The 27,936-nt window shown below is 42.7% G+C and overlaps 1 protein-coding gene across 3 annotated transcripts; it reads right to left on the bottom strand.

The window, feature by feature from the left end:
• Positions 1 to 2,629: 2,629 nt before the first annotated feature.
• On the bottom strand, positions 2,630 to 25,971 carry LOC147883072 (bet1-like SNARE 1-1). Of its 3 annotated transcripts, XM_087399731.1 has the most exons (6): positions 25,792 to 25,971; positions 4,080 to 4,230; positions 3,923 to 3,979; positions 3,713 to 3,772; positions 3,285 to 3,406; positions 2,630 to 2,962 (listed from the first exon to the last, which is right to left on the bottom strand). In XM_087399731.1, the coding sequence occupies exons 1-5, from the start codon at positions 25,803 to 25,805 to the stop codon at positions 3,314 to 3,316; spliced, it is 375 nt and encodes a 124-aa protein (XP_087255857.1). In that variant the 5' UTR covers positions 25,806 to 25,971; the 3' UTR covers positions 2,630 to 2,962; positions 3,285 to 3,313. The 3 variants fall into 3 exon arrangements, with proteins under 3 accessions (XP_087255857.1, XP_087255858.1, XP_087255856.1); XM_087399732.1 differs by lacking the exons at positions 2,630 to 2,962; positions 25,792 to 25,971 and adding an exon at positions 25,412 to 25,769 and having other exon boundaries at positions 3,045 to 3,406; XM_087399730.1 differs by lacking the exon at positions 2,630 to 2,962 and having other exon boundaries at positions 3,048 to 3,406.
• Between the last annotated feature and the right edge of the window lie 1,965 nt (positions 25,972 to 27,936).

The following is a 27,936-nucleotide window of genomic DNA, read 5'->3' as shown; positions in this document are numbered from 1 at the left end:
GCAAGATTGAATGTTTAAAATCCCAAAAACATGCAAATTTTATTAACAATTTTGTTTTCCAAAATCATCTCAAAATTTTAGATTTAGATGAACAAGGTCCCACACTTTATGGCTCGTGGATTGATCAAATCGAATGGGTAGATCTTGCAAATACTAGTCCATGGCCACTAGATCCTATAAGATGGGTCTTAACCTCTTGTCTAGTTCATTTGATCTATGGCTCAAGGGCAAATAGATTTTTATAATAGGATACTACGAATTTCTCTTTACTTGGGGCACAATATCCTACCTATGCATTTTCTTATATTCTTGCTTTTTGTGTACAATGATGTGGAACTTAATATTGCAAAAATGTTGGAAAGGTATTACAAGCAAATTGCATCTCTTCCAATTTCTCAATAATTATAGCACTTGACAAACAAGACGAATGCTCATAAAGCATTAAAAAGGCCTGCCTCACATGCGTAGCTTGAAAGAGAGAGAGAGAGAGAGAGAGAGAGAGACGACTTTAATGTGCATGAAGGAGAAGAGGGAGAGAGAGGGAGGGGGGGAGGGCTTGCCTTGAAATAGAAAGAGAGAGAAAGAGGGAGGAATAGGTGGAGATAATCAATCATTAAAAACAAAAACAGACAAATGGACCAATCAATAATTCACAATAACTTAAAAATTTTCAAAATTTTGCCCATCTCCAAAGCTGAAGCCTTCACTAAGGCGTACCCACAACAAGGCAGGCCAAAAAACCAAGAGGTGGGTAAAAATGCAAAAGGATTGTAGAATGCATGACTGTACAAACAAGTTTTGCTTAGATAAGGCGCAGTAGCAAGCATCACTTTTATTGAAGAGGGGAGTCTCATATCTACCACCATCCAACAAGGAAAACATGGGAGAACCAGCTTAAACTTTAGTTGGAAAGACAGGTATCATAAACACCTCCTCCCTTGTTATCGGGGTCACAATAAAAAATAAAAACTTAACCACAAACTTAATCAAGCTAGATATAAAATTAGGAGTGCAAACTTGCATGCAATAATGAGGTGATTAAGTTATGGATTTATGATTAGGGGAGGAGTGTAGGACACGTGAAATTATGTTAGGAGCATAACGAAGATGATAACATGAAGTAATGAAAAAGTTGTAAATTATGTACTAATGATATGAAAATATATGACAAGAAGAAACTCTAAAAAAGAAAGACACTTTAAAACTTTCTTTTAAAATTGAGAAAGAGGAATGGGATGCTAGAGATTGTTGTCTACTAATATGAGCAACATGATGCTTGTTAAGTGTGTGTAAACAAGCTAGACACTTTGAAAAACAATAACGACAAAATCATTCTATTACACCCATTTGTATCCCAAATGGTGTCCTAGATTAAGGTAGAATATGAAGAGCTTTGCAAAATCATACATAACGTACAATGGGACAACCAAGCAAGCAAAGGTGAAACCCCACAGAACTAAAAAATTCACCAAAATGGTAACACCTACAAAGGTCATATACTACATACAGCAAAGTCTAATAGCTACGATGGTCATATATTACATAAAGCAAAGGGGATGTGTGGAATCCAAAAAAAAACTTAAACTCTTTTAGCACGAGTAGTGCAAGTTGAGGTAGATTGGCATGCTTGGGTGCTTGCAATACATGTCACAACTCTACAAATAGATGCTAAAGAAGAATTTTCCAATGTTTAAGGATCACCACAAACGAGGTCAAGGGCACTGAGTACCTTTTGTGGCTCTTAGTGATGCATGTTGTATTAGTTGCAATGTTGTCTAGATCTTGGCATCGAAAATCTAGCTTTTGGTCCAAATATCTCCGACACTGAATTTGAGTCACCAAGGAAAGTGGCGAGACTGAGCAGATGAACGCTTACGGGTGAAGACGAGAGCCGGACCGATGTGAGAGGTCATATACAAGTTACTACTCAACTCCTTTGGTTATCATGGCAAAAAGCCGGCTCCTTTAGATGTGAAATGTCCAACATGAATGGTAGTCTCTAATAGCTTACAAAATCAATGGGAGGCTAAAACTCCAATGAGTAGGCATGTGATTGAAGATTGTTGGAGTCATGATCATGTTCCAGTCATCCATCATCAAACCATAAAAGCATAGAATAAATCTCGAATAAGTCCAATCATGCTACGAGAAGCCTAGATGATGCATGCCTATCAGGAGTACTTGTTTGATTGCGATCCAGCTCTACCTGTAAGAGCTCATGTGTTGCAAGCCTTTGGAGCTGCAATTCACTATTCACTATTTGTTTACTACTTTTTGGTTCTTATGGAGAGAGAGATGAGAGAAATTGCAGATGGATCCTGGAGGATGTGGAGCTCTAAATAAGATAACGATCAAGAATAGATTCCCTATACCCATGATTGATGATGTCTTGGATAGGCTAGAGGGGTTTGCAATGTTCAGCCATATAATAAGAGTCAAGGGGATTATGCCATACAATCTTTTATTGATGCTAAACATGCCCTTGCTGAATAGGAGATGAGGCACTGCGTAAGCATCATATGTTTGATCCAAAAACAAGCGGTTGTAGCTGCATCTAAATCCCAAATATTTCGCGTCAAATGAGGAAACACAACTATCAAGTGTAGAAGGCAGATGGGCAACTACTTATGGACAACTATTCAGGTGGCTCAATAAATTTTGGGTAGAATTAGTCAAGAGAAAGCAACAAAGTTGATTTCTTACAGGGTCCGATGAGCTACTTTAAACATCTACCAAAATCAATCTAAATCTATGCAAGGTAATCAACACAGCCCCCTGAAGGGAAAAGAGGTGAGTCCTGACAAATGAGGGCCCAAAAATCTATCATAGTCATAGGAGCCAATAACCTTGCAAAACTACCCCCATCGTGAGACATCAGAGAGACTTATATGGCAGAGTGATGAGCATGTCGATGGTGATATCAAGCCTTTGGTGCCATAGAGATTCAGTCTTATATTCATAACTGCACACATACCTCCAACAAAAAAAGGATGAAATAAGATATTACATGAAAACAATTTAGTTTTAATTGGGAATAGATTCCAACACTTGTACAGATCATTCCATGTCAAAGGAAAACATTAGTGGGTACAATCTCGAGAGTCATTTTCACCATACACTATATTGGCCCCAAGAAAGAAATATGCAAAAGATCATACATGGTCTCATGAGTAGCAGTTTCTACAACTGCTGTATGAGGCACTGATCAAGAGTTACAGCATCAACTGTTTTGTTTGGGGGGGGAGGGGGGGGGGGGGGGGCGCAAGGGCAGGGGAGAGACAAACCAGCCCGATCTTTTATGTGCAGTTTTGAATCACCACTTGGTTAAAAAGTAGATGAGAAGAAACAATGCCACAAATGAAGCGACCAGAGTCAGCATGCTCCTTCCTGATTTTGACTCAAATACCTGTCATTAACGGTCAAAATTAGATCTCTCTCTCTCTCTCTCTCTCTCTCTCTCTCTCTCTCTCTGTCATGCAATACAGGCATTTGTGCATGTCAGACTTTGTAGCATGCAGGAAAGGCATGCAAACGAGCCCAACCACGCAGAGCTGCACCTAGCAGGCGACGTGAAATCTTAAAGTCAGGCCAGGCCGTCTGATCAAAAAAGAAAATTCTACCACAGAAAACAAAAAGGTGAAGCTGACTATGAACCACAAATGACAAACTGGCGTAAAAGCTCTGCTTCTAGATTAACCCCAAGATATCTTACTCGTTTGAACCTATCCACTGTTCCTGAAAGCATGCTCCTTGATGAGTCCATGTCACTTCCCTGGACCGAACATGAAAGCGTCATTAGTAAAAAAAACACGCAATCACAAGAATGACAAATCCAAAATTAACAAGAGACAAGCACCAGTAGTTGAATAAGCATAATACATCATATGAAAACCATGATAAAAAGGTCTGAGTCAATGCATACCATACGATCCAGCATTCGATTTTGTGATTCAACTTCTTCATGTATGTCTATCGTTAGCTGAGCAACAAGGAGTTTGAAATTCCTGAGACTGATGTGCCCTTTGTATAAACACCGCTATGTTTGTATAATCACGAATCTAAAACAGCAGAGAATATACCTTCTTCAGAAGGCCAACTCTATCCTGCAGCTCCTCCGTAGCATCTTCATTATCTTGCTCAGCAATCTCAAGTGTGCTATACGATGAGGATGCACGAGCAACACCCTCTTGCAACCCATCAAAGAGGGAAGCACGGCTCCCACGGGTATCCCTAAGAGTAAAAAAGGCACAAACACCATGACCTCTTCAATCCAAAACATTATTTGAAGCATGAAAAACCGCCAACTCGAACTTTGACTTCGTCTTTGTCAAAAAGGTTCTACAGTGTCTTTGGGGAGGAACATGAGGATTGGAAGATTAAGGGGTGCAGCAACAACCTGCATTAGTTGTTCTTGCAAGAGATGAGTCCCATCATTCCAAAGATAGTCATTTTCAATGTGTAGTATTGTGAAAATCAGAATCAAATTCCAAGTAGTATTTGTCTCAGATTTGGTTTATAGATGAGTTACATTGGGTAATTATAACACCTGGCACGTTGTCAAAAAAATCTACTATATTTTTTAAAAGGCTAAATTTAGACTGCTCGAAATGTAAGGACAGATGAGAAAATTCTAAACCTGATTATTTAGAGTTACCTGCAACAAATAGACATGTTAAAATAGTGAGGCAGGACTAAAAACCTTTAGTTAATTAGGATCTACATTGGTCGGGATCTCTTCAGCGGATTGTACTGCTATGGTGTCATGTTTTTCCAAAGGCTCATTTGCCTTGGAGATTTCCCTATCTGTATAATCCACCAGTTTAAGTGGAGCTACTGATTTCTGCACTGCATCAGTAATATGTCTGTCATCTATAGGCAAACGGATTTTACTATAAATTACTATCTTTCAATCAACAAATTCAAAGATTTTCCTACTGCCTCTGCAGTCTTAGTCTCTGTTTTTGTGAAATTGTGGCTGTAGAAGCCATCACCATAGTCTTTACTGCATCTTCTGACTTACCTATATTCATCATTGGCATTAGGAAAATCCTGTTGAACATTAAAGGGAAAAATAGTAGAAGGTTTAGAGGGAGAAACAAACCTGACTGAAGACATTTCTAGTTCTTCCTATCCTGTTTGTTGTGAGCTCTCTCCTAACAAAGAGATGGTTTGCTCAGAACTTTCAGCTACAGATACTTTAGATCTCAATATGTACACTACCTTCTATAACTCCTGAACCTTTTGTTGAAATAAAAATCTAGAGATATTTTTTTTCTACAGATCATAAACGTCAAGGGCTGATTCTGCAGATGTAATATTCTAGCCTTAATTTGGGCCCAGAGGTCACACATGTTTGTCTTACAATTCTGCAAGTTTATCTCACACATGTAACCTGCAAGTTTGTCTTACAATTCTGATAAATCTGTATTTAACATGAAAGTTCCTAAAAGTATCTTCATCCACCCTTGATTTAATTTGCTCCTCAACAAGAGTTAAGACTGCCAGTCTTTCTTTTAAAACCACATTTTTTAATCATCACTTTATTATTTTGGATTGCCATCTCTTCATTTCGAATGAAAGCCTTTTCTTGATCTCTTATGGATCTCTGTTCTAGTCTTTCTTCTGTATTAACCTTGTGCTCCAACCTCTCCTTCAGCTGAATTGCCAACTTTTCTAGTTCATATTTCTACTCCTCATGGTCTTGTGTCATGATTCTTTGCTCCTATGCTTTAAATCTGAGACTCTTTCAAACACTGAATTCAATGATATAAAATATCATTTTCTGTTTTCAATCGTTGCCACTCTCTATAAGCTTATCACATCCCAATATATCAAATTTGCTGCTGCTCTTGAGAATCTTGTAAAACTTGTAGTTTGACCAGCATCTCCAAAAGAAATTCGCTTCCCATCTCCTTGAGACTCTTCATATTTTTGTTCCTCGGCCACATATTCCGTATCCTGGTCTTGTGCTGGTGACATTTCCTGTGGGCTCCATATGAGGGGTTGTTCTGGCTTTGCTATTTGTTCAGGTACTGGCTGATTCGGTACTCTCGTCATGTGCAGTTATTTCTTTGCAGTTTGGAGAGATGCTCTTCTCAAACATTTAATCGCTTGCAAAGGGGATGGCAATAGATCCAAGGAAGGTCACAGCTATCCAGGAAGCTAAGGCACCACGGAATGCAAAGGAATTCATGAGGTTCATTAGATAGGTGAAGTGGCATAATAGATTCCTTAGATATCTCTCATATGGCTGCTAACCACTAACAAATTGGTAAAGAAAAATGAGCAATTTATTTGGCAAGAGGAACAAGAATGGGCAATCCAACTCTTGAAGAAAATGTTGGTCATAGCACCTATCTTAGTCCCACCAAACCCAACTGAAACTTGGAATTACGACATTGCCATCGAAGCAGTCCTGATGCATGTAGGCCATTCTATGGGCTATCCATAGGTGCCAACCATTCCTTGATATGTGCCTTGTAGGCCTAGTTAGGGGCAATTGGGACGCTTGGTACAATTAGTCTATGTACCAGCTAGTACAATTGGTACCACTAGGACACCCTGTCCTAGGGTTTCATCATATAGGGTGTACTTTGTACTCATTTCTCTATTGCAGCAATTCATTACAGTAGCTCGTTTTTGTCTTCATTGCTTCATCGCTTGTGCTTCCCTTGCTTGCCCTAGACTACAGTGGTATCAGAGCAGGTTAGGGTCCTTCACCTTAGCCATTGGCAGCCTCCCCGAGCTCAAGCCCTCGCATTTGGAGCTGTTTGGCAGCCTGTTCAGACCTGTACGGAAGCTGGTTATTCCTAGGGGCCTTCACACGTGTGACCACCCAAGGTCTCTCCAAGTAGTTCTGTCGCGGGAAAGCACATTTTCGGAGCTCTTGCTGCATAGTCAACTTCAGCTCTACTGTTGTTGGACCTGCTGGTGCAGTACGGACCATTTATGACAGCCGCCTCTCACACGTGTGGACTGTATTTGGAGTTGTTTGGCAGCCTTGCTCATTTTGCATTTGGAGCTGTTTGGCAGCTTGTTCAGACCTGTACGGAAGATGGTCAGCTCTTCTTCCTAGGCGCCTTCACACATGTGACCACCAACCCTGGGTTGCTCCAAATAGTTACATTGTTATGCTCTAGCCGAGATAGCATGACCTCGGAAAGATCGGTGGGCATTTTCCCTTAGATGACCGACTTTTGTAATATTTTATGTGCGTAAATAAAATGGTCAAGGGAAGTAACTGCCAAGGTCCTAGGTGAGGGTGTATTGGCATCGACTAGGTGGTTCTGAGTGCTCAGGCCTAGGTGCACCTAAATGTGTAAGAATGCCAAGGGGCAAATATTTTAATTGTGCCCTAAGAGAGGGGTAAATGGTGTACCAAGCTAAAGGTCTAAAATGATGACATGTGGCAGAAGGGAACCATCTAGGGAATTGTGGGCTTGTGGATAGGCATGAAGGAATGTAATTACGTATCTTGATGTGCATGCGATCCATAAGAGAGGCTGGGAGGATAATCAGATGCCAACGCCTGTGAATTGTGCCCGTGAATCGACGGAATTGAAGAGAGATTAGAAATTGATTGTATCATTTGGTATCAGAGCGATCAGGCAAGACGAGGGGATTGCGTATGAAGGGAGCACACGCGCGGGATATGTGACGACGGAAATTAGCGTGGCTGACTGGCTCGACGAGGTACGGCGAGGAGCGCAGGGCGTGTATCAACCTACTATAGCTGCACAACCACAGGCTTGTAGTGGTATTACGCAAAGGAATTCGAGACTTCCGCACACGATCATGATGCAAAAGCCGTTGTGACGATTTAAGCAAACGTAGCAAGCGGCGCACCGTGGGCAGATCATGGCATAGCTCAGTTTTGGACTGTCGCTAGGAATACGTAAGACGGCTGGCTATGTGGTGGCTGGACGGCGATACGTGACTGATTGCCTTAACGAAAGGATCGGGTACCCGTTCGGTCGACGGGACTAGAAGCAAGGCTTCAGCGCAAGATTACGCCGTGGAAGCGTATCATTTTGGTATCATACACAGGGCGTGTGACGACGTGTGCTATTTGTGGTCACGTAGATAGCCCGTGGGCTGAGGCGGATTCCGAAACAGAGAACAAGATGGAGAAGACCAAGATGATTCCAAAAGAGTGGGACTACGTCTGAGAGAGAAGCGAATAGTTTGGATTTTCAAGACTTGCAAGGCTTTGGCAGAAGAAGGAATTTGGAACTCCGGGATATTCAAGGGAGCATCTTTTTTTTCCCTTCTATACAACTTTTCAGTTGAAGTCTATTATTCCTGTACAGCCCCCAAAAAAAAAGGGGAATTCGAAGTGTGATATCTTTTTGGGGTTTTTGACGTACGGAAAGAAGTTTTTTTTTTTTTTTTTATAAATCTATTTTCCCTTTTGAAAGAATGGAGGCAAAGGGACAAAATTCCAGGGTAAATCCTGGTGAATCTAGAGCGCGGTCTACACAACAAGTGTCCCATCACACAACACCTACTCTGGTGGGTAGGATTTCTGTATTAGAAGATGCCTTACAACAGATCATGAACCAGCAGCTTCAAGTGAACGCTAGTCAAAATGAAATTAGAGAGATGGTGCAAGCCTTGTCGGCTAGACCATCTAGAAATGAAAAGGGCAAAGCTCCAGCACAGCCAGAGCCCACTATACACTCATCGGAACGTGCGAAGGTCAAGGTACCTAATATTGCTAATTATAGACTGGAAAAGTACGCTGGTCGGATGACCGAGCGCAGTTCTGATGTGATCGAGGTTTGGTTACACAAGTGGGAAGAAGCCTTCGCCATTTGTGAAATCAGATCTGATCTAAAGAAAATTTGCGAGACCACACACCTGTTTATTGAGGCAGCGGATAGATGGTGGATAAAGCAACAGAAAGATCAGGTTGCCCCTACCACCTGGGAAGGGTTTAAGGCTGAATTTAAGAAACACTTTCTTCCACCTGACGAAGAGTCCCAAGCTTGGGATACTTAAAGAAACCTTCGCCATAGGAATTTGTCGGTGGCAGAGTACACTGACAAGTTCAGGGAATGTGTTATGAAAATAACATACCCTCTCCCTATGTCGGTTCAGTTGAAAGACTATATCTATGGACTGAACGACAAGATTAAAATGGAAGTTCAAGCTAAATATGTGACTACATTAGATAAATCTATTGCAGTAGCCTTGAACTAGGAGGATGCCAGAGGCAGACCTAGTGGGTTTGTGCAGGCAGGGACTCAGCATGAGTACCCGAGAAAAGGGGGATTTCAGAGGAAATGGACTTCAAAGACAAGTGTCTCGCAGCTAAGTGGCCAAACCAAGCAGGTGAAGCCGGTTGAGGGACAAGCAAAGACAAGTACCACCGTTGGGGTGAAAAGAAAAGTAACTCCAATTGCAGCCCGGGCTTGGTCAAAGTCCTCGTTGACCCCTGAGCAAAAAGAAAAAGCTAGAAAAGAAGGATTGTGCTTCGACTGCCTTCAGCAACATCAGTGGAAAGATTGTCCACTAAACAAAGACCGTCGCACGGCCAATATGATAATATCTGAATGCGACGCGAAAATGCAGGAGAGTCCCAATGCGGAACATATGCAGATGCAATTGGCGGGACCTTCTCAGAGGTTAGTACCTCTGTTATTAAGTGTGTCTGTTACTAAGTTAGTAAGCGGTGCACCCGATAACATCCTTTCAAAGCCCGCAACAACGGGGTATACGGTTTTCGATGAGCCCGAGTTGATTAAAATGAAAGGGCAAGTAGCCAATCATGATGTGATTGTGTTGTTTGACTCAGCGTCAACGCACAATGTAATTAACTCGAAGCTTATTAAGAGGCTCAAGTTGAAAACTAGTCCGTCTAACTATGCTTATACGGTCAACTGAAGTATGGGACCAGAGGGTTACCCAGTTGGAACTTCGAATACAGGACTATGTTGAGAAGCTAGACTTTGAATTGACCAGGCTTGCTCACGCAGATATAGCCCTAGGCATGGCTTGGCATTTTTGAAAAAATCCAGCCATTGATTGGAAAAAGCATATTTACCAGTTCAAGATGAACGGGGTAGAATATGTTTTGCGAGGTGAAAAGGATTTACCTCGAGCACCATTGATTTCAGCCATGGAAATTCGGAAGACTCCGAAAGAGTTTCTGTGTCTGTGTATAGCATCGGTAGAGTCGATTGATGACGCATCGGCTAGCATTGAGGCTACCCAAGATGGGGAAATGGCCGAGTTGGCTAAAGAGATATCGAAGAAGTTCTATGATTGTTTTAGGGATGAGTTACCTTATGGGTTACCTCCAGAGCAGAATGTTCGGCATAAATTTGAGCTTATCCCGAGGGCAGAACCTGTAAATAGACCTCCCTATAGATTAAGCTTTACAGAAGAAGCTGAGGTGCGAGGACAACTGGAAGAATACCTCAAGTTGGTGCAGATTCAACCCAGTTTTTCACCTTTTGCTTCGCCAGTGATATTAAAGAAGAAGAAAGATGATACTTTTCGTCTCTGTATAGATTACAGAGCATTGAATAATATCACTATTAAGCACAGGTATCCGATGGCTCAGATCGATGATTTGCTAGATGCATTACATGGGGCCGTAATTTTCAGTAAGATAGATCTTAAGTGTGGCTACCATCAGATCCGTATTAGAGCCGAGGATGTGCATAAAACCGCTTTTAGAAGCAGGTTTGGTCATTATGAGTTTTTGGTAATGCCCTTTGGACTTACCAATGCTCCAGCTACATTCGTCATGCTTATGAACGATTTACTACGTCCATATATCGGGAAGTTTGTAGTACATTTTATTGACGATATTCTAGTATTCAGTAAAAGCATCACGAACACTTAAGAATAGTGTTCAGTACTTTGAGGAAAGCCAGTCTTTATGTAAATAAAAAGAAAACTATACTGTGTATGGTAAGACTTGAATATTTAGGATTCATAATTACTCTAGAGGGGGTAGAAATGGATCCAAAGAAAGTGGCTGCGATACTGACTTAGCCAATCCCTCAGAGTTTGACCACTTTGCGATAGAGGGGGTAGAAATGGATCCAAAGAAAGTGGCTGCGATACTGACTTAGCCAATCCCTCAGAGTTTGACCACTTTGCGATCATTCTTGGGATTTGTCCAATGTTATCGAAGGCATATCAAAGGATATTCCGAAATAGTATCGCCATTGACTGATCTGACCTCAGATAAAGTACCTTTTATATGGGGACAGAATCAACAGGAAAGTTTTAACACCATAAAACAAGCTGTGGTCACAGGACCGGTGTTAAAAATAGTTGATCCCCAGAAACCATTGTTCTTGAAAACCGATGCAAGTGGCATTGCAATAGGAGCAGTTCTCCTCCAAGAGGGAAGGCCAGTAGCCTTTAAAAGCAAGAAGCTTTCTCCCTCTTAATAAAATTGGCCAACTCATGAATTAGAGTTGTATGCTGTCGTCCATGCTTTGAAAACATGGAGGCATTATTTGTATGGATCAGAGTTTTATGTGGATGTTGATCATGATACTCTGAAACATTTTTGTAAACAACCTGACTTGAGAGGCCGCCAAGCTAGGTGGGCAGAACTCATGCAGGAGTTTAATTTGACGATTCGGTACCGAAGAGGGAAGGATAATAGAGTTGCTCATGCGTTGTCACGCATTATGCACATGAGTTTCACAGTGTTAGAGAGTGCTCTAATGGCCAAGATTAGAGAAACTCAAAAGGTGGACGAGTTTATCCAGAGCCTATGGCCTAAGGCTCATATGTTAAAACCCGGGGAAAAGGATGACCTGGCATCCAGAAAAGGCCAAACTTATGCAAGATATGCCATAAGGGATGGTATGCTGAAAAGAAATGGCAAGGTAGTAGTACCTAATCAGAATGATCTCAGGCAGAGAGTCATTCGACAATGCCATGATAGCCCATGTGCGGGACATCCAGAAGTCGAGAAAACATATGATCTCGTGAAGCGAGATTTCTTTTGGCCAAAGATGAAAAAGCATATTCATGAATATGTGACACGTTGTTTTTCGTGTCAGGTAAGTAAGGCAGAGCGGGTGAAGCCACCCGGACTTTTACAGCCCGCATTTCCATGGACTTTATTGTAGGGCTGCCTACGACATAAGGTGGATATGATTCTATCCTTGTGGTGGTTGATCGTCTTACCAAGATGGCTCACTTCATTCCAACTAGAGAATCTGTTAGTGCCCCGCAAGTGACGGATTTGTTTATTAGACATATATTTCGTCTGCATGGATTACCTAAATCCACAGTGTCAGACAAAGATGTCAAATTTACCGGTCATTTTTGGACTGCGGTATTTGAAACACTAAGGACTGAGTTGGGAATGAGTAGTGGGGATCATCCAGAAACGGATGGTCAAACAGAAAGAATCAACCAAATTTTAGAGGATATGCTTAGAGCATATGTGTCATTGAGGCAACATACATGGGACAAGTGGTTGCCATTGTTAGAGTTTGCCTACAATAGAAAACATTCCTTTACAGGGTTCAGTCCGTTTAAGCTGAACTATGGTTATAGGCCAGCGAATCCAACTATAGTTGGAATACCTCAGAAAGTGCCTAGTGCCCCGAACTTTGTGGTTCAGATGCGGGAGACGCTAGCACTTGCAAGAGCTAACATCCGCCAAGCTATGGATAGAGCTAAGGCGTATGCGGATGTAAACCGATCCACTGGAGAATTTAAGGAAGGAGAAAAAGTTTTTCTCAGAGTTCCTTCGCACTCCAAGTCATTGACTGCAGGAGAGTGTGCTAAGTTATCACCTCGATATTGTGGGACATGGTTAATTCTAAAAAGAATAGGCAAGGTAGCCTATAAATTAGAATTACCACAGGGGTGTAAGGTGCACCCAGTGTTTCATGTTTCTCGTTTGAAGAAATTTTTGCATACACGTGATTCACTAATCGAAGGTGTTGTTTTGTTGCAGGAGATAGAGGATAATGCAAGATGCAAACCAACAGGAATCCTGGACCGAGGAACAATGCAAGTGCGAAATCGGAAGATACCCACGGTGTTGGTTGCATGGCATGGTCTACCTCTATCAGAAGCTACCTGGGAATCCATATACCAGTTACAGAGAGTATTCCCAGATTTCATCATCGAGGACGCTAATGCTTGAAGAGGGAAGGAATGTTATGCTCTAGCCGAGATAGCATTACCTCGGAAAGATCGGTGGGCATTTTCCCTTAGATGACCGACTTTTGTAATATTTTATGTGCGTAAATAAAATGGTCAAGGGAAGTAACTGCCAAGGTCCTAGGTGAGGGTGTATTGGCATCAACTAGGTGGTTCTGAGTGCTCAGGCCTAGGTGCACCTAAATGTGTAAGAATGCCAAGGGGCAAATGTTTCAATTGTGCCCCAAGAGAGGGGTAAATGGAGTACCAAGCTAAAGGTCTAAAATGATGACATGTGGCAGGAGGGAACCATCTAGGGAATTGTGGGCTTGTGGATAGGCATGAAGGAATGTAATTACGTATCTTGATGTGCATGCGATCCATAAGAGAGGCTGGGAGGATAATCAGATGCCAGCGCCTATGAATTGTGCCTGTGAATCGACGGAATTGAAGAGAGATTAGAAATTGATTGTGTCATACGTCATGGGAAAACACATTCTTGGAGCTGCTGCTGCATTAGGCGACTTCATTTCTGCTGTTTTTTTTACCTGCTGCTGCAGTACAGACCATTTATGACAGCTGCCTCTCACACGTGTGAACTGTACCAGCTGTACAGAATACCCTAATCGGCTGACCTGCACATTTCGGAGCACCTGAAGGAAGCAGTTTGCTGCTGCATTTTGGTGCCCCAGCTCAGCTGCCTTGGACACATGGAGCTTCTCCTTGCATTTAGGAGCCCTACCTCAGCTGACTTGGTGATTTGGAGGTTGCTGCTGCATTTTGGAGACCTCTCCTTAAGCCCTTTTGCTCTCATTTGATGTACCTTTACCTCTGTCTGTCAGATTATCTCCTCAGATTGCTGCTGCTCCCATTTTGAGGCCTTCTCCTACTGGCCTTCGCTTGTGGGAGCTTCCACTTCAGCTCTTAACAATTATGGAGCATATACCCTTGCTGTAATTCCATTTTCCAGCTTCTTTTGGCACCCTTCATTGCCATTTTCTGTCCATTTCACCTCTCCTACAAGGGTTACGACCTGTGCTCGAGTTTGGAGCCATTTTCTTGCTGTAATTTTGGTCTACGTCACTTGGTAAGCACCTACTGAATTCATTTCCAACAAAACAGTCCTTTCTTTGGCTCCATGGAATTGTGGAAAGTCCCCAAGTTGCCTTGGAAGGCCTCGTGTTGCCTTTTGGGAGTCTTTTTGCAGCAGGACAGCCACACATTTGCAGTGAAAAAGCTTTGAAGCTTGTGCAATAATTTTCATTTGGATTTCCGAGATTGCACTCCTCCTCTCATTTGCATTGTCAGTTGGTGCTTTTGCCTTGCATTTTTTGCACTATGGCTGGCAATAAGGATGATTTGTTTGGGATGCTTGGGTCTGAGGACAAACTTGATGGAAAGTAGTGGTACCTAATCAAAATGATCTCAAGCATAGAGTCATTCAACAGTGCCATGATGGTCCGTGTGCACGACATCCAGAGTTGAGAAGACATATGATCTCGTAAAGCAAGATTTCTTTTGGCCATAATGCAAAAACATGTTCATGAATATGTGACATATGCCTAGATGAATCCAGGAGCATTCCCAAACTCATCCTCTAAAAACACAACATGTTCATGAATATGTGACACGTTTTTCGTGTCAAGTGAGTAAGGCAGAGCGGCTGAAGCCACCTGGAATTTTACGCCACCTTCGAAATACCGCTAGGTAGGTGGGAGAGCATTTCCATGGACTTTATAGTAGGTCTCCCTATGACACAAAAGGCGGATATGATTCTATCCTTGTGGTGGTTGATCGTCTTACTAAGATGGCTCACCTCATTCCGACTAGGGCGTTTGTTAGTGCCCCGCAAGGATTGTCTTACCAAGATGGCTCACTTCATTCCGACTAGGAAGTCTGTTAGTGCCTTACAAGTAGCGGATTTGTTTATTAAACATATATTTCATCTGCATGGATTACCCAGATCCATAGTGTGAGACAGAGACGTTAAATTTACGAATAATTTTTGGACTGCAGTATTTGAGACACTAAGGACTGAGTTGGGAATGAGTTTTGGGGATCATCTTGAAAAGGATGGTCAGACGAAAATAGTCAACCAGACTTTAGAAGATATGCTTAGAGCATATGTTTCATGGATGTAACTTACGTGGGACAAGTGGTTGCCACTACTGAAATTTGCCTACAATAATAAAAAACATTCCTCTATAAGAATGAGTCTATTCGAGCTGAACTATGGTTATAGACCAGCAAATCCAACTACGGTTGGAATACCTCAGAAAGTGCCTAGTGCCGAGAACTATGTGGTTCAGATGCGGGAGATGCTAGCACTTGCGAGAGCTAACATCTGCCAAGCTATGGATAGCTAGCTAAGGCGTATGCGGTTGAATCTGTTAGAGAATTTAAGTAAGGAGAACAAGTTTTTCTCAGAATTCCTTCACATATACCTAGATGAATCCAGGAACATTCCCAAACTCATCCTCTAAAAACACAACATTCAATCTCATGATAGTCACTCGTAAGATTGAAACCATAAACTCCATCACGCATAGCAGGAACTAGCTACTATGACATCCCCACTGACGTCATCAGCGCCCAACAGCGGGTGTAGACCATAGTGTAAAAATATGCTCTCACACATACAAATCCACACACCCGCACATACTTGAGCATCCTTGTATAAAAAGTCTTCGTACTGAGTTTCTGTCGGCACTCCGAAGATGAAGGGCAAACTTAGCCATGACGAAGGCTAGCACTAAAGGAGAAGGCTAATAAAAAAGTAGTCCAAAATATCTTCATTCAAGCTACAACTTCTTGTGAAGTCTAAACGATTTCATTTTAGTCTCTCCCACACGAGCATCTAAATCTAGCTTATAGGGCAATGCACCATTTAAGATAGAAAGAATTCCTTCACACTCCAAGTCTTTGACTGCAGGAGAGTGTGTAAGTTATCACCCCGATATTGTGGGCTGTGGTTAAAGAATAGGCAAGGTAGCCTTAAGTTGGAATTACCACAAGGTTGTAAGGTGCATCCAGTGTTTCATCTTTCTCGTTTAAAGAAGTTTGTGCACCCACGTGACTCACTAATCGAGGGTGTTGTGTTGTTTCGATAATGCAAGGTGCAAACCAACAAGAATCCTAGACCGAGGAACAATGCAAGTACGCAATCGAAAGATACCACATTAGATACGGTTCATTTACATGACAGATCCGAACATGGGGTTGTGGCCATGGACCCACGACAGTGCTTTGCCAGCCTTAGGCTCGGAGGGTGATCCTTGATACTAGATCTACGTCTGCATGGTAAGCTCACCAGCTCCCCCATTATGGTCTTTCTAATCTATTGTTGTTTTGCAAGCCTCAATTACACCTAGCCTTGGGCCTAGCTTGTTGGGTGCAGGAAGCAATGGAACGAGAGTGGAGTGCGTGAAGCAAACAAGCTGGAGCAAAATGTAGTACTCCTCCAATGGATAAGAGGAAAATACAAAGGGTGGCCTATACGGCCCCCAAGTCTTGACCAAAGAAGTCAACTCAAAGTTGACCTCACCTACAAGGCTCATACCGGGCTAAGTGATACCACTGTTGGGTGCAGGAAGCAATGGAACAAGAGTGGATCAAACAACAAGCTGGAGCAAAACGTAGTACTCCTCAAATGGATGATAGGAAAAGAAAAAGGGTGGCCTATATATCCCCCAAGTCAACCATATGGTTGATCGGAGAAGTCAACTCATAGAGTTGACCTAACGTACAGGGCTCATACCAGGCCTATGTGCTAACAAACCCCCCTCCATGGTATGGCTGAAATATCCTGGAAATATCTCAGGAATACCTGAAAACTTCATCATGGTTGCACATATTCATCCCAGAGGGATATGGCAACCTATGATATGTACACAATGATCCCTCACGTAACGAAAGGAGCCAAGTGTAAAGCATGTCGAAATGCCTCAAACTTGGGCCGTGGTAAAGCTTTCGTGAAAAGATCTACCAAGTTGTCCTCAGTGGGAACATAGGACAACTGGATGTCTCCACCAGACAGTCGCTTTCGAACATAGTGATAGTGGACCACAACATGCTTGTGCGTGCATGAAACACTGGGTTTCTAGCAACCGCCAAAGCACTCTAGCTATCGGTGTAGATCGTAGTAGAGTCGGGCTGAATGATATCAAGATCTGCAAGTAACTTGCGAAGCCAAACGCACTCTACTGTAACTGTGAAAGCTGCTTTGTACTCAGCCTCACAACTGGATGTGGCAACTATAGGCTGCTTCTTGCTGAACCAAGAGATGCATGAAGCTCCAAGCATAAAACAGTTGCCGCTGTGTGACACCCTAGTGTCGTAATATCCTACCCAATCGTTGTCTATGAATGCATGCAAAACAAGTGGGGCCTCTGACCATAGAGTAAAAACCCAAATGCTGCGTGGCCTTCAAGTATCGAAAGACCCGCTTCACTGCTTGCCAATGCTTCGTACTAGGCTTGTGCATGTATGTACCTACTAAGCTCGGAAATGGCATACTGAAGATCAGGCCGGGTATGACAAAGGTATATGAGGCAACCAACAGCCTGCTCATAAAGGGATGCATCAAATGGCAGACTTCCATCCTCGGAGGAGAAACAAAAGCCAGGCTCCAATGGAGAAGAAACTGGCTTGCAATCCTCGAACTGGAAGCGATCAAGGAGCTGTCCTTGAGCTGTCCAATATACTTGGACTGACTCATCATTATACCCCCCTCAACTTATGCAAACAGTATGCCTAAATAATAGTGCAACCAGCCCATATCTGTCATGGCAAATGACTGTTGTAGATCAGCCTTGAAATTTGCAATTTGTTCCATATCTACCCAGTGATAAGCATGTCATCCACATATAAAAATCAGAATTAAAAATTCTGATGCACTCTTTCAGACATAAAGAGTGGCCTCGGTTGGGCTGTTTTGAAAGCCACGGACTATCAAAATGTGATTTCGAAAGAGTGGCCTCGGTTGGGCTGTTTTGAAAGCCACGGACTATCAGGGTGCCTGCTTCAACCCATAGAGGGCTTTTCTGAGCCGGCAAACCATATTTTTAGAACCTAATTCTTCAAAACCACGTGGCTGAGTGACATAGACCTCTTCTTGAAAATCACCATGAAGGAGGCAGTCTTGAAGTTCAGTTGATGAACCTCCCAATGCCGATGAGATGCCATAGCAATAACACACCTGATAGTAGTAATGCATGAGATGGGAGCAAAGGTCTCCTAAAAGTCAATGCCATGCTGCTGTGCATTTCCCTTTGCAACCAAGCGGGCTTTGAGGCGGTCTACACTGCCATTAGCTTTCCTTTTCACCTTGTAGACCCACTTTGGGCCTATGGCACGCTTGGTTGCTGGCAAGTCACACAACTCCCAAGTGTTGTTTGCATGAATGGATTCAAGCTCAGCCTTCAAGCATCCATCCATTCCTTGCTGTCAAAGCCATCCTTGTGACATAAAGGTTCCTCATTGCAAGCAGTAGCAACCACCAAATAGTTGCCATGCATATGTTTATGCGCACCCCTAATGTGGTAAAGGCTCAGCTTGTTTGTTGTCCCTAGGTGCGTCCAAAAGCCATCTCAGGACTGATTTTTGCTGTTTAATGACAGCACTCTCCTGTGCAACTGCCTGCTCAATAGCATGATCATCAACTAAAGGCATATCACGCTGGGCAGGAGCTATTGGTGGAGGATGTGCACTGGCAGAAACGTATGGCACAGCACTTTGCACTGGCTGCTATGGATTTGTGGGCGACTGAAAGAGAGGCAACAATGTATCAAAGACATCTGAGGAATCAACAGTAGGCTGTTTTTTAGCGAATACAACATCCCTACTAACAATGACCTTGCCCATGCTGGGCTGATACAACCTGTATCCCTTGCTCTCTGCGCTATAACCAATGAATACACATTTTACAGCTTTGTGCCTCAGCTGAGATGGCACATGAGCATAAGCCAATGGCACGAACACCCGCATATGAGAAATTTCAGATTTGCGACCGTGCCATGCCTCATAAGGTGTGATAGTCTTCGATGCCTTTGTGGGTGCCCAATTGAGCACATAGTTGGAGCACATGACAGCATCCAACCAAAACTTATTTGGCAAATTCCCTTTGAGCATGCACTTGCCCATTTCCATCTCTGACCGATTTTTCCTCTCTGCCAGCCCATTCTGCTGTGGAGTATAAGGCACTGTACATTGATGAATAATACCCCGAGCTGCCAAAAAATCAGAGAATTCATGGGACATGTACTCTCCCCCCCTGTCAGTGCGTAGAGTAAGGAGCTTGTGCCCTGATTCATTTTCAGCCATGGCAAGCCAATGTCTGAAGCATGGGAACACATCAGATTTGGCCTTCATGCCATATATCCAAGCAAATCTAGTGTAGTCATCCACAAAGGTAGAAAAGTAAAGGTAGCCCTAAAAAGATGCTGTCCGCATCGGCCCACACACATCACTATGCACAAGGTATAGCTGCATGGATGCACCAACTGTCCTATCCTTTGGAAATGAGAAACAGTGCATTTTGCCCTCACAAACATGTTTAACCAGTGCATGCATGGGTGGGAGAGCAACCACCATGTTTTGTGAATGCATTTTAACCAAGCTTCTGTAGTTGAGGTGACTGTACCTCGCATGCCATAAGTGGGAATCTGAAATGATAGATTCAGCCACCAAATTTGCCTCTGTACCAGGCTGTTTGTCATAAACATCGAGATAATATAGCCCAAAAGAAAGTGACCCAGTAAGTACTATGATGTCATCGTACCGATTGTCATACACAACACATCGATAACCATCAAAGAGAACCCGAAAGCCATTCAAGGATATGGCTGCAATGGAGATGAGGTTCTTCTTGATACCTGGGACAAACAAAACGTCCATGAGTGTGATCATATCACTTGAAACTGAAGTGACCTCGACCTGGCCAATCCCTTTCACGAGATATGATGCAGTGTTGGCACATGTCACTGTGCCACCATGTGGAGTAGCCCCCAATGTCTGAAAGAGTGATCTGCAAGAAGTGACGTGCTTGGAAGCACCACTATCAAAGCACCAATCTAACTTAGAATCTAAGACAGACAAGGCTGTAGCATGCTTCTCTGGATGGAACTGGCATGTCACCGTGAAAGCCTACTCATGGTGAGCGATGTTTGCTGCCTCATGACCATGATCTGGGGCAGCAGCAGTAGTAGTGACAACAAGTCCCTTTTGTTTCTTTTTCTTTTCAGAAGCGATGCGCTTGCGACATTCAGAAATGTCATATCCTAGCTTCCTGCAATAATTATAGTGTTTGCTGTTTTTCTTCTTTGCATCAGATGGGGTAGAATTAGATGAGTGTCCAGCAGTAGATGATCCTCCAGAAGGCTTGGGTTTGCTGTAATTTTGCCCGTTCTTTCCCTTATTTGTGTGATTAGACACAAAAGCCTAATTTGCAATTTGAGAGTCAGCACAATTTGTGCGACTCTGCTCGTCCTATAGGAGAAGGGAAACAAGCTGGTCGAAAGTATAAGTGTCTCAAATAATTTCATCCACATTAATGAGCTGCTCTTGAAAATCCTTGATTTTTGTGATGTATGCATCCATGCTGTCCCCCTCTTCCATTTTGACATTCTCCAATTGCCTGCGTAAGAAAGTAACACGTGCCTCATTGCAAACCTGGTAAAGGATAGCCAAGATGTCCCACGCAGCCTTCGATGTCTTGGAAGACCGAATGTGAGGAATGATGTGTCTCGTGACTGAAAAAGCAAGGATAGAATGTGCTTGGGCATCTCTACCATCTCATCTGGCCTACTCGGGTGTGGGAGAAGAGGCTGGAGTAGTAGTAGAAGAGTGCATAGATCCAGAGGTAGCATTACAGCTGCACTAGCTTTAGCAGTAGCCCGAGTGGGAGCCGAGGAAGGTCAAAGGTCCGATCCTGAGACAATACCCCAAAAAATTTTGGCAACCAACAAATGTTTCACTATGAATGACCATATGGGATGACTGAGTCCATCAAGCTTGTCCTTGGCGGAGAACATACCCATCCAATTGTTGCTTCCCATTGCAAAAATAAATCCCTAAAGAAAAAATGCGAGCTTAAGAGTAACCTCAAGGCTTTCACTGCAAAATGAGTTGGCTGTCCAAAAATGACATCAAATGTCAGGCAGTGACCAACCAAAAATTGATTGCTCAAACAATGAACTAAATGCACGTCGAAATTTCAAAAAACATCGAAATCGAACCTCAAAAAGTCAAAAAACAGCCGTTGGACTATTTTTCTGCTTAAAAAACAGGTTTCTAGCCATGAAATGAGGCACCGGACTGACCTGAAGTAAAATGGCATAGGAGCACGAGGGAAGGCACGTAGTAGCTGTTGGGTGCAGGAAGCAATGGAACAAGAGTGGAGTGCGGAAGCAAACAACAAGCTGGAGCAAAACGTAGTATTGCTCCAATGGATAAGAGGAAAATATAGAGGATGGCCTATATGGCCCCCAAGTCAACCATATGGTTGACCAAAGAAGTCAACTCATAGAGTTGACTTGACCTACAAGGCTCATACCAGGGCTAAATGCTAACATAGCTAACCCCAGTATGGGTGCTTGTTTCATAGAGCGCTTGTTGCTTAAATTATACACTAGGTCATTTACCATTCCCAATTACATATGGAGTTATTCCAAGGCTGCATTTGTCATGTACATGGACCGTATCTGACGTGTGCTTAGGTGCACAGGACTAGCTCAGGAAGCCTAGAGAGGCTTGGGGGTTAGGCAGGCGATTCTCGCACTGAGTTGCAAGGGTTTTTGCTCGAGCCTCTACAAGGAGCCTAAGGATTCATCTTTCAGTGCACAAGTCAAAGCAAGCTTAGCTCTTCCTTACTGGTTTGATTCCTGCATCGTTTTGTGAACCCGTACCTGCTTCCTAGCATAGCCCAAAGACCTACTGGATGGTCCAAGACCCTTGGGTACCGCCTCATGGTATGGGACGCCAAGCTGGTTGAAATCTAGTTGGGAGATGTGCCTGCGGCTCAGCTCGTGGCTCGACAAGGACGTCCCAGTTCTCGAGTCTTTTCCTCGTGAACGTCATGGTTGGGTGGTGAGCTAGCCTGCACCAATCTTTGTTATTTCTATGATCGCTTCTCTGTGTTTGTTTGCAAGACCAATATTCCAGGAGTCTGGGAGGTTGTGTCAGTTGGTATCAGAGCCAACTCCTCGTGCAAATTTCTATAAAGAGAGGTGTGGACGAATCTTCCTCCACGTAAAGATCCAATTCCTAGTTTGCTGAGGATTCCTACAATCGTTTGTGGGTGCTGGCTAGCTCACCACCCAACCATGATGTCCGCGAGGAAAGGACTCGAGAATTGGGAAATTTGTCAGTAGGGATGTGAATTTATCAAGTTGAGTAGAAAGGTTCATGATCGTAGTGCAAGAACACCTAGTTGGTGAGATAAACCAAATGGAACTTGTCGAGAATTTGGGAGAAAGGAGAGCAGTAGCTTACAGTCGTTGAGAGTCCTGATTGGGGTTAGCAAGAAAGAAGATGAGTTGTCCTGGGAAGGTGAATTCTAATTTTCGAAATCACCCTTGGAACACAAGCGATGGAGGTTGATTGCTGTGAATTCTTGACAAGGACCTGGATAGGCCATTCCTTTGGAAAAGGAGACCTGTGTGGGGTGATGAGCCAGGGAGAGGAGGAGGCAAGATGTTCAGCAATTTGCTATCCTTGAAATGCCCACCGGCATGATTATAGCTGATGATCGTAAGCTATGTCCTCCATCATGACCTTAAATGAAACAATCACGAAATCATGCGCCATGTGGAACGTGGAACGTGGATCGCCGTTCTTAACCGAGGCTCAAGTTAAGCTCCGTCTTGGAACCCTATGGTTAAGACCTTGCTTTTTTGGAGGATGCTATTTGAACTTTGCTTTTTGGAGATCCTTTAGTAGCCAAAAGCAGAAGCCTTTGCTTTAGTTGGATGGCTTAGTTGGAAAAGGGAGCGGGGGTGTTTTAAAGCTGCTCGCCTAAGCTTTTGGCTCCAAGAAAAAGCAAAAAACGAAATTAGCTTTCAAAAGCTTTCCTGGAGCCAAAAGCTTAGGCGAGCAGCTTTAGAACACCCCACACACAAGCTTAGCTCTTCCTTGTTGGTCTGGATCTTGGATCATGTTGCGGATCCGCACCTGCTTCCTTGCATAGCCCAAGACCAAGCAGATGATCCAAGAACCTTCCTTGGGTACCACCTGGTGGTATGGGATGCCAAGCTGGTTGAAATCTGGTTGGGAGATGTGCCAGCAGCTCAGCTCGTAAGGAGGGGATGACTCTTTGTTGTTTCTATGATCACTTCTTTGAGTTTGTTTGCAGGTCCAAGATTCTAGGAGTCTGGGAAGTTGTGTCAGTATTGCCACACATCTCAAATGCCTTTCGAAATCACAATTCACCTTTGTTCCAATTCAACCATATCATGCAATGAGGGTCCAGGGATAAAGCACATTCAACCGTCATCATGGACAGCAAAAAGGAATTGAAATTATGCCGTGGCCCGTAAGTGTGGTAAGAATTGGACTCTTGAGCACGAGGATGTATATAAGATGAGGAACAGTAAAATCATGCTCAAAATGATTGTACAACTGCCAAATCATGAGTAGCTCGTGGATGCCCCTAAGATCCTGGATGTGACTCGTGAGGAGCTAAACAGTGCCCAACATGCAGGGTAATATATTGCTTTAGAGTCCCTTTATCAGATTGAGTATCAAAAAAAGGTTGCCTTTCAGCCATTGCGAAATATTACTGTTAGAGATTTGTTTGCCTTGTATATGGGAGCAATTGAAATTGTCCGCCTATTAACATCGCCTTGGAGTGCAATTGGGGAATTTGTGCAGTTTGATTCCATGACTCTCTGTTTCTCACACAAAGACATGGCATATTTTTATCCACACCAAAAATGTGGTTGACAATGGCCAGCGAGCTCAAGAAACAAAGTGCCCTATATGCACTGCAGTTGTCTGAGCTGCATAGCATTGCCAGTTCCTCAAGTGGTTTATCCAAAGTTGCATCAATTGCATCAGTTAAGCACCATGATGCTGCGTCATTCCATGCATGGGTATGATGTTGAGGGTTACAATCCTGTTGATGCAGAGGAGCAGTTCAGAGATGTATTTCATAACCCTGCATGTTTCAAGTTCCCCTAGGCACAACTGCACTCAAAGAAGTATAGAAGTTCGTGAGTGTGTCGGCGTCTTCTTTTGATGGGTGCCTGAAATGCCAAGACATCATTGAGATTGAGAGCCAAAACGATTGGCATCACTGTTCATATGTTGATGGACAATGGGGGTACCCACAGTTTCATCAACACAAGATCGTGATCACACAATCGTGATCACACACAGGTAAACTTGCAGCCATTGAGATTGAGTATAGGTCAAAAGTTGAGATTGCAAACGGACAGCACATGATAAGCATGGGGTATTGCCAGGATGATAAATCATTTGCACAGAAAACTTAATTGCCTTTATGAGACCAATTGACATTGTCTTGCGAGGCTATCGGATGAAAACTTTGGGGGAGTTTTGTGTGGATTTAAATCCCATCCGCCTCCGTTTCTCATACAAAGGCAAGGCAGTGCTATTCCGGGGTCTCACCGCACACAAAAATTCGCCAAAGAACAGTGCATTGCATGGCCCTTAAGTGCCTTTTCCTTTCTAATTTTCCTGCTGCAGCATTACTTTTGGTGCCAAACTGGCAGCTATTGGTCTTTAAGGCTTGGTTTAAGGTATCTTGATGCTTAAGACTGAAGAATACTTCGAAAACCAGGGCTGTTACAGCCTTTGTGTCATGTAACTCGAGCCATTTAGATGCTGCTAAAATACTTGAGTTCATACAGATCAACAAGTTTTACAACTTGCTCAGTGATTTAAGGACGTTGGGCTCTCATCCCTAAGCCAAATAGGGGTAAACCTGCAGTCATCTGGCCTCTCGGTAACAGCATCCACGTAGGGGAAAGACTTTGAGAACTGCCAGTTATATCCTGCACCGTGCTTCTATGCATAAAACAATGCCAAGTTACAAGTGGCGATTACGATCAAGAGCATACCTCCGACTTCCTTTATTACACCTCTGCATTAGAATGTCTTTGTAAGCCAACTCTTTAAAAAAAGATTTTAGGTAAGGCGGAATAACAAGCTCTACGTCTCGACAGAAAAAAAATGACTTTGACACCTCTTCACAAGCAGCATCGGGGAATTCTAAGACGCTCTAAAAGGAAGATACACAACAGACTCTGAAAATGCTGCGACTCGCATATGAGAGAATTTTCAGCTTCCTCAAGCAGGAAACTGCTAATAATATACGAGATCCACCGACTGCTGCACATGTATGGAGGTGCCGTTCCACTAAGGAAAGTTCAATAAATGACGACAATCCAACCGGACATCACAGAAATCCGACAGCAAATCAGATCTCTCTCCGGTGTGCCGTTTTTGTCGCATTGCAATTGAATCCCATTTTCATGTTTTTTGGGGTTGCCTGAAGTTTGAAATAAATGCGGTCCCAGTACCCGAATCAGACCGCAACAACGCCCTCTAGCAGAATCAGAAGCCTCCTTAAACCTTGCCCGAATCGCTGCTCATGAGAGCTGCTTTGTAGAAACCAACATGAAGCAGGTGACATGATAGACTCACCTTCTGGGATTCATGGCAGGAAGACAAACGCTAAAACAATGGAGATCTGCACCGCGATGACAACCTCCTCTTTTTTGCAAGTAGACTGCGCCTCTGCACAAAATCTTCCCAAAGTCACAAGCATGACGTCGTCATCAATCGTGACATCATTTCTTTACTCATGCCAAGGATTGAGGGCCGAAATACTAGGATAGCAGACCGGTGACTTTTGTTAGTGAGCTTAGTTAGGTTGTCATTAAGAGGTTAATACTTGGGTTAGTGTATAGGCTGTTAAGTTTTTGTATTAGGGTTGCTAGCCGCCTTCGTCGTTTGCACACATTCAAATGGATTCATGCATAGATTGAAGGGACATTATGATTTCCTAATCACTATAGATATTGTTTGAATTGCATTGTGACTTATTGCAATCCTATATGCAACCGTGGAGGAAGAGCATATAAACACATTAAAGCACAGAAGAAAGCACATAAAAGTACATAAAAGTCTTTTATGGCACAAAACAAAACATAGAAAAGCACAGAAGATGGCATATAATAGCACAACAAAAAGCACATATTAGCACATAAAGCAATGAAGAAAGCTTATAAAAGCACATAAGGTCATGCAAATGGGTTCTCCTTTGCTCTCTCTTTTGAAATGATGTGATCCAAATTGGGCAAAATTTTGGGCAAAGAGAGTTTTGGAGACTTGAACATCATTTGCAGTCCACTTTCCATGTTGATGTCTCTTGATTTCTCATGTCAAGAAAATCCTATATGTGTCCATTCAAATGAGCAGATCTGCTGGGAGAATAGTGACAGCTCTAGCCTCCTGACAAACCCATCTTGCTTCTTTCATCATTTGTAACAAAAGGACTACAAAATGGGTTTGAAAATGAGCAAATTATATAGAGAGCTTGCAAGTGATTCAGTCAATCATTCAGGCATTGTACACAAAAAGATAGTTTTCTAGACATCATAGATAAATAGTTTTTCTAAAAATATGATTGTGTCTCTGATCTCTAAGATTAAGTCTCATTACAAATGTCATCTAGGAGTGCATTGTAAATGGCCTCATGTGTCTCAAAAGTTAGGTAGTACATGTTAGAGTCATTGTTCATAACCTCCATTGAAAACTTAATGGCCCTTACTACTACGATGTGAAAGGATGATTGTCATTGGAACTTCACCCATGAGATGGTAATGATGTGAGTCTAGGATTTTGTAATGCATACTACCAACATAGCAAAAGCCCCTTGCTTGCATTCTCCTCCACATTTGTCTTTCATAGCACACGTGGCAATTTCCTTATCTAGTGCATTTCAAAATGTAAAAGTCTATACCTTCCTCATCATCAACCTCTGTAGGAACAAAAAATTTATCACCTTCACTCAACAAATCACTAAGAAAGTCTACAACTTCAGCATTGGGTGCATCATCCTCTAGTAGATTCAATAGCACATGCTTCCATTTCATCACATAAGCCTTATTGATACACCTTCAGAATGCATTGCACATACAAGCATCACAAAGGCAACTTAATTTTCTTGTTTTGATTTGGTTTGGATCATTCTTATTGTAGCCACATGCACAGCTATATTGCTTTGACCTGTTTACATCGCTAATGTTTATCTCATAATAGGATCATCAGATTTTGTTTTCCTTCTTCTTATTGTAGGTGGTGCTTTTGCAACATTAGTCAGTGTATCCCTAAGAAAAGAAACAACATCAACCATGTCTACATCGCTAATGTTTATCTCACAATAGGATCATCAGATTTTGTTTTCCTTCTTCTTGTTGTAGGTGGTGCTTTTGCAACATTAGTGAGTGTATCCCTAAGAAAAGAAACAACATCAACCATCAGCCTTGAGCTATTCTTGGGTAATATGGTTTGAACTTCTTGAAACTATGTTGCCCTATAATGACATCACGATACATTGATTTGAACTTCAAATCTACAATTCAAACTAGACATGAACAATTATAAAAGCACATTAGAAATACTTCAAAGCACTAAAGAGAGCACATAAAAGCACAATAGAAAGCACCTTGAAGTACATTAAAGCATAATAGAAAGCAAAGCATATAAAAGCACAATAAGCACATTAGGACTACTTAAAAGCACTAAAGGGAGCACGTAAAAGTGAAATAGAGAGCACATAGAAGC

This window comes from Dipteris shenzhenensis, chromosome 28 (assembly GCF_047967505.1).
Source record: "Dipteris shenzhenensis isolate YYH24624 ecotype China chromosome 28, Dip_SZ_1.0, whole genome shotgun sequence".
Lineage (NCBI taxonomy): Eukaryota > Viridiplantae > Streptophyta > Polypodiopsida > Gleicheniales > Dipteridaceae > Dipteris > Dipteris shenzhenensis.
The sequence above is the reverse complement of the archived record's forward strand: the minus strand, read 5'-3'. Positions and strand labels throughout refer to the sequence as shown.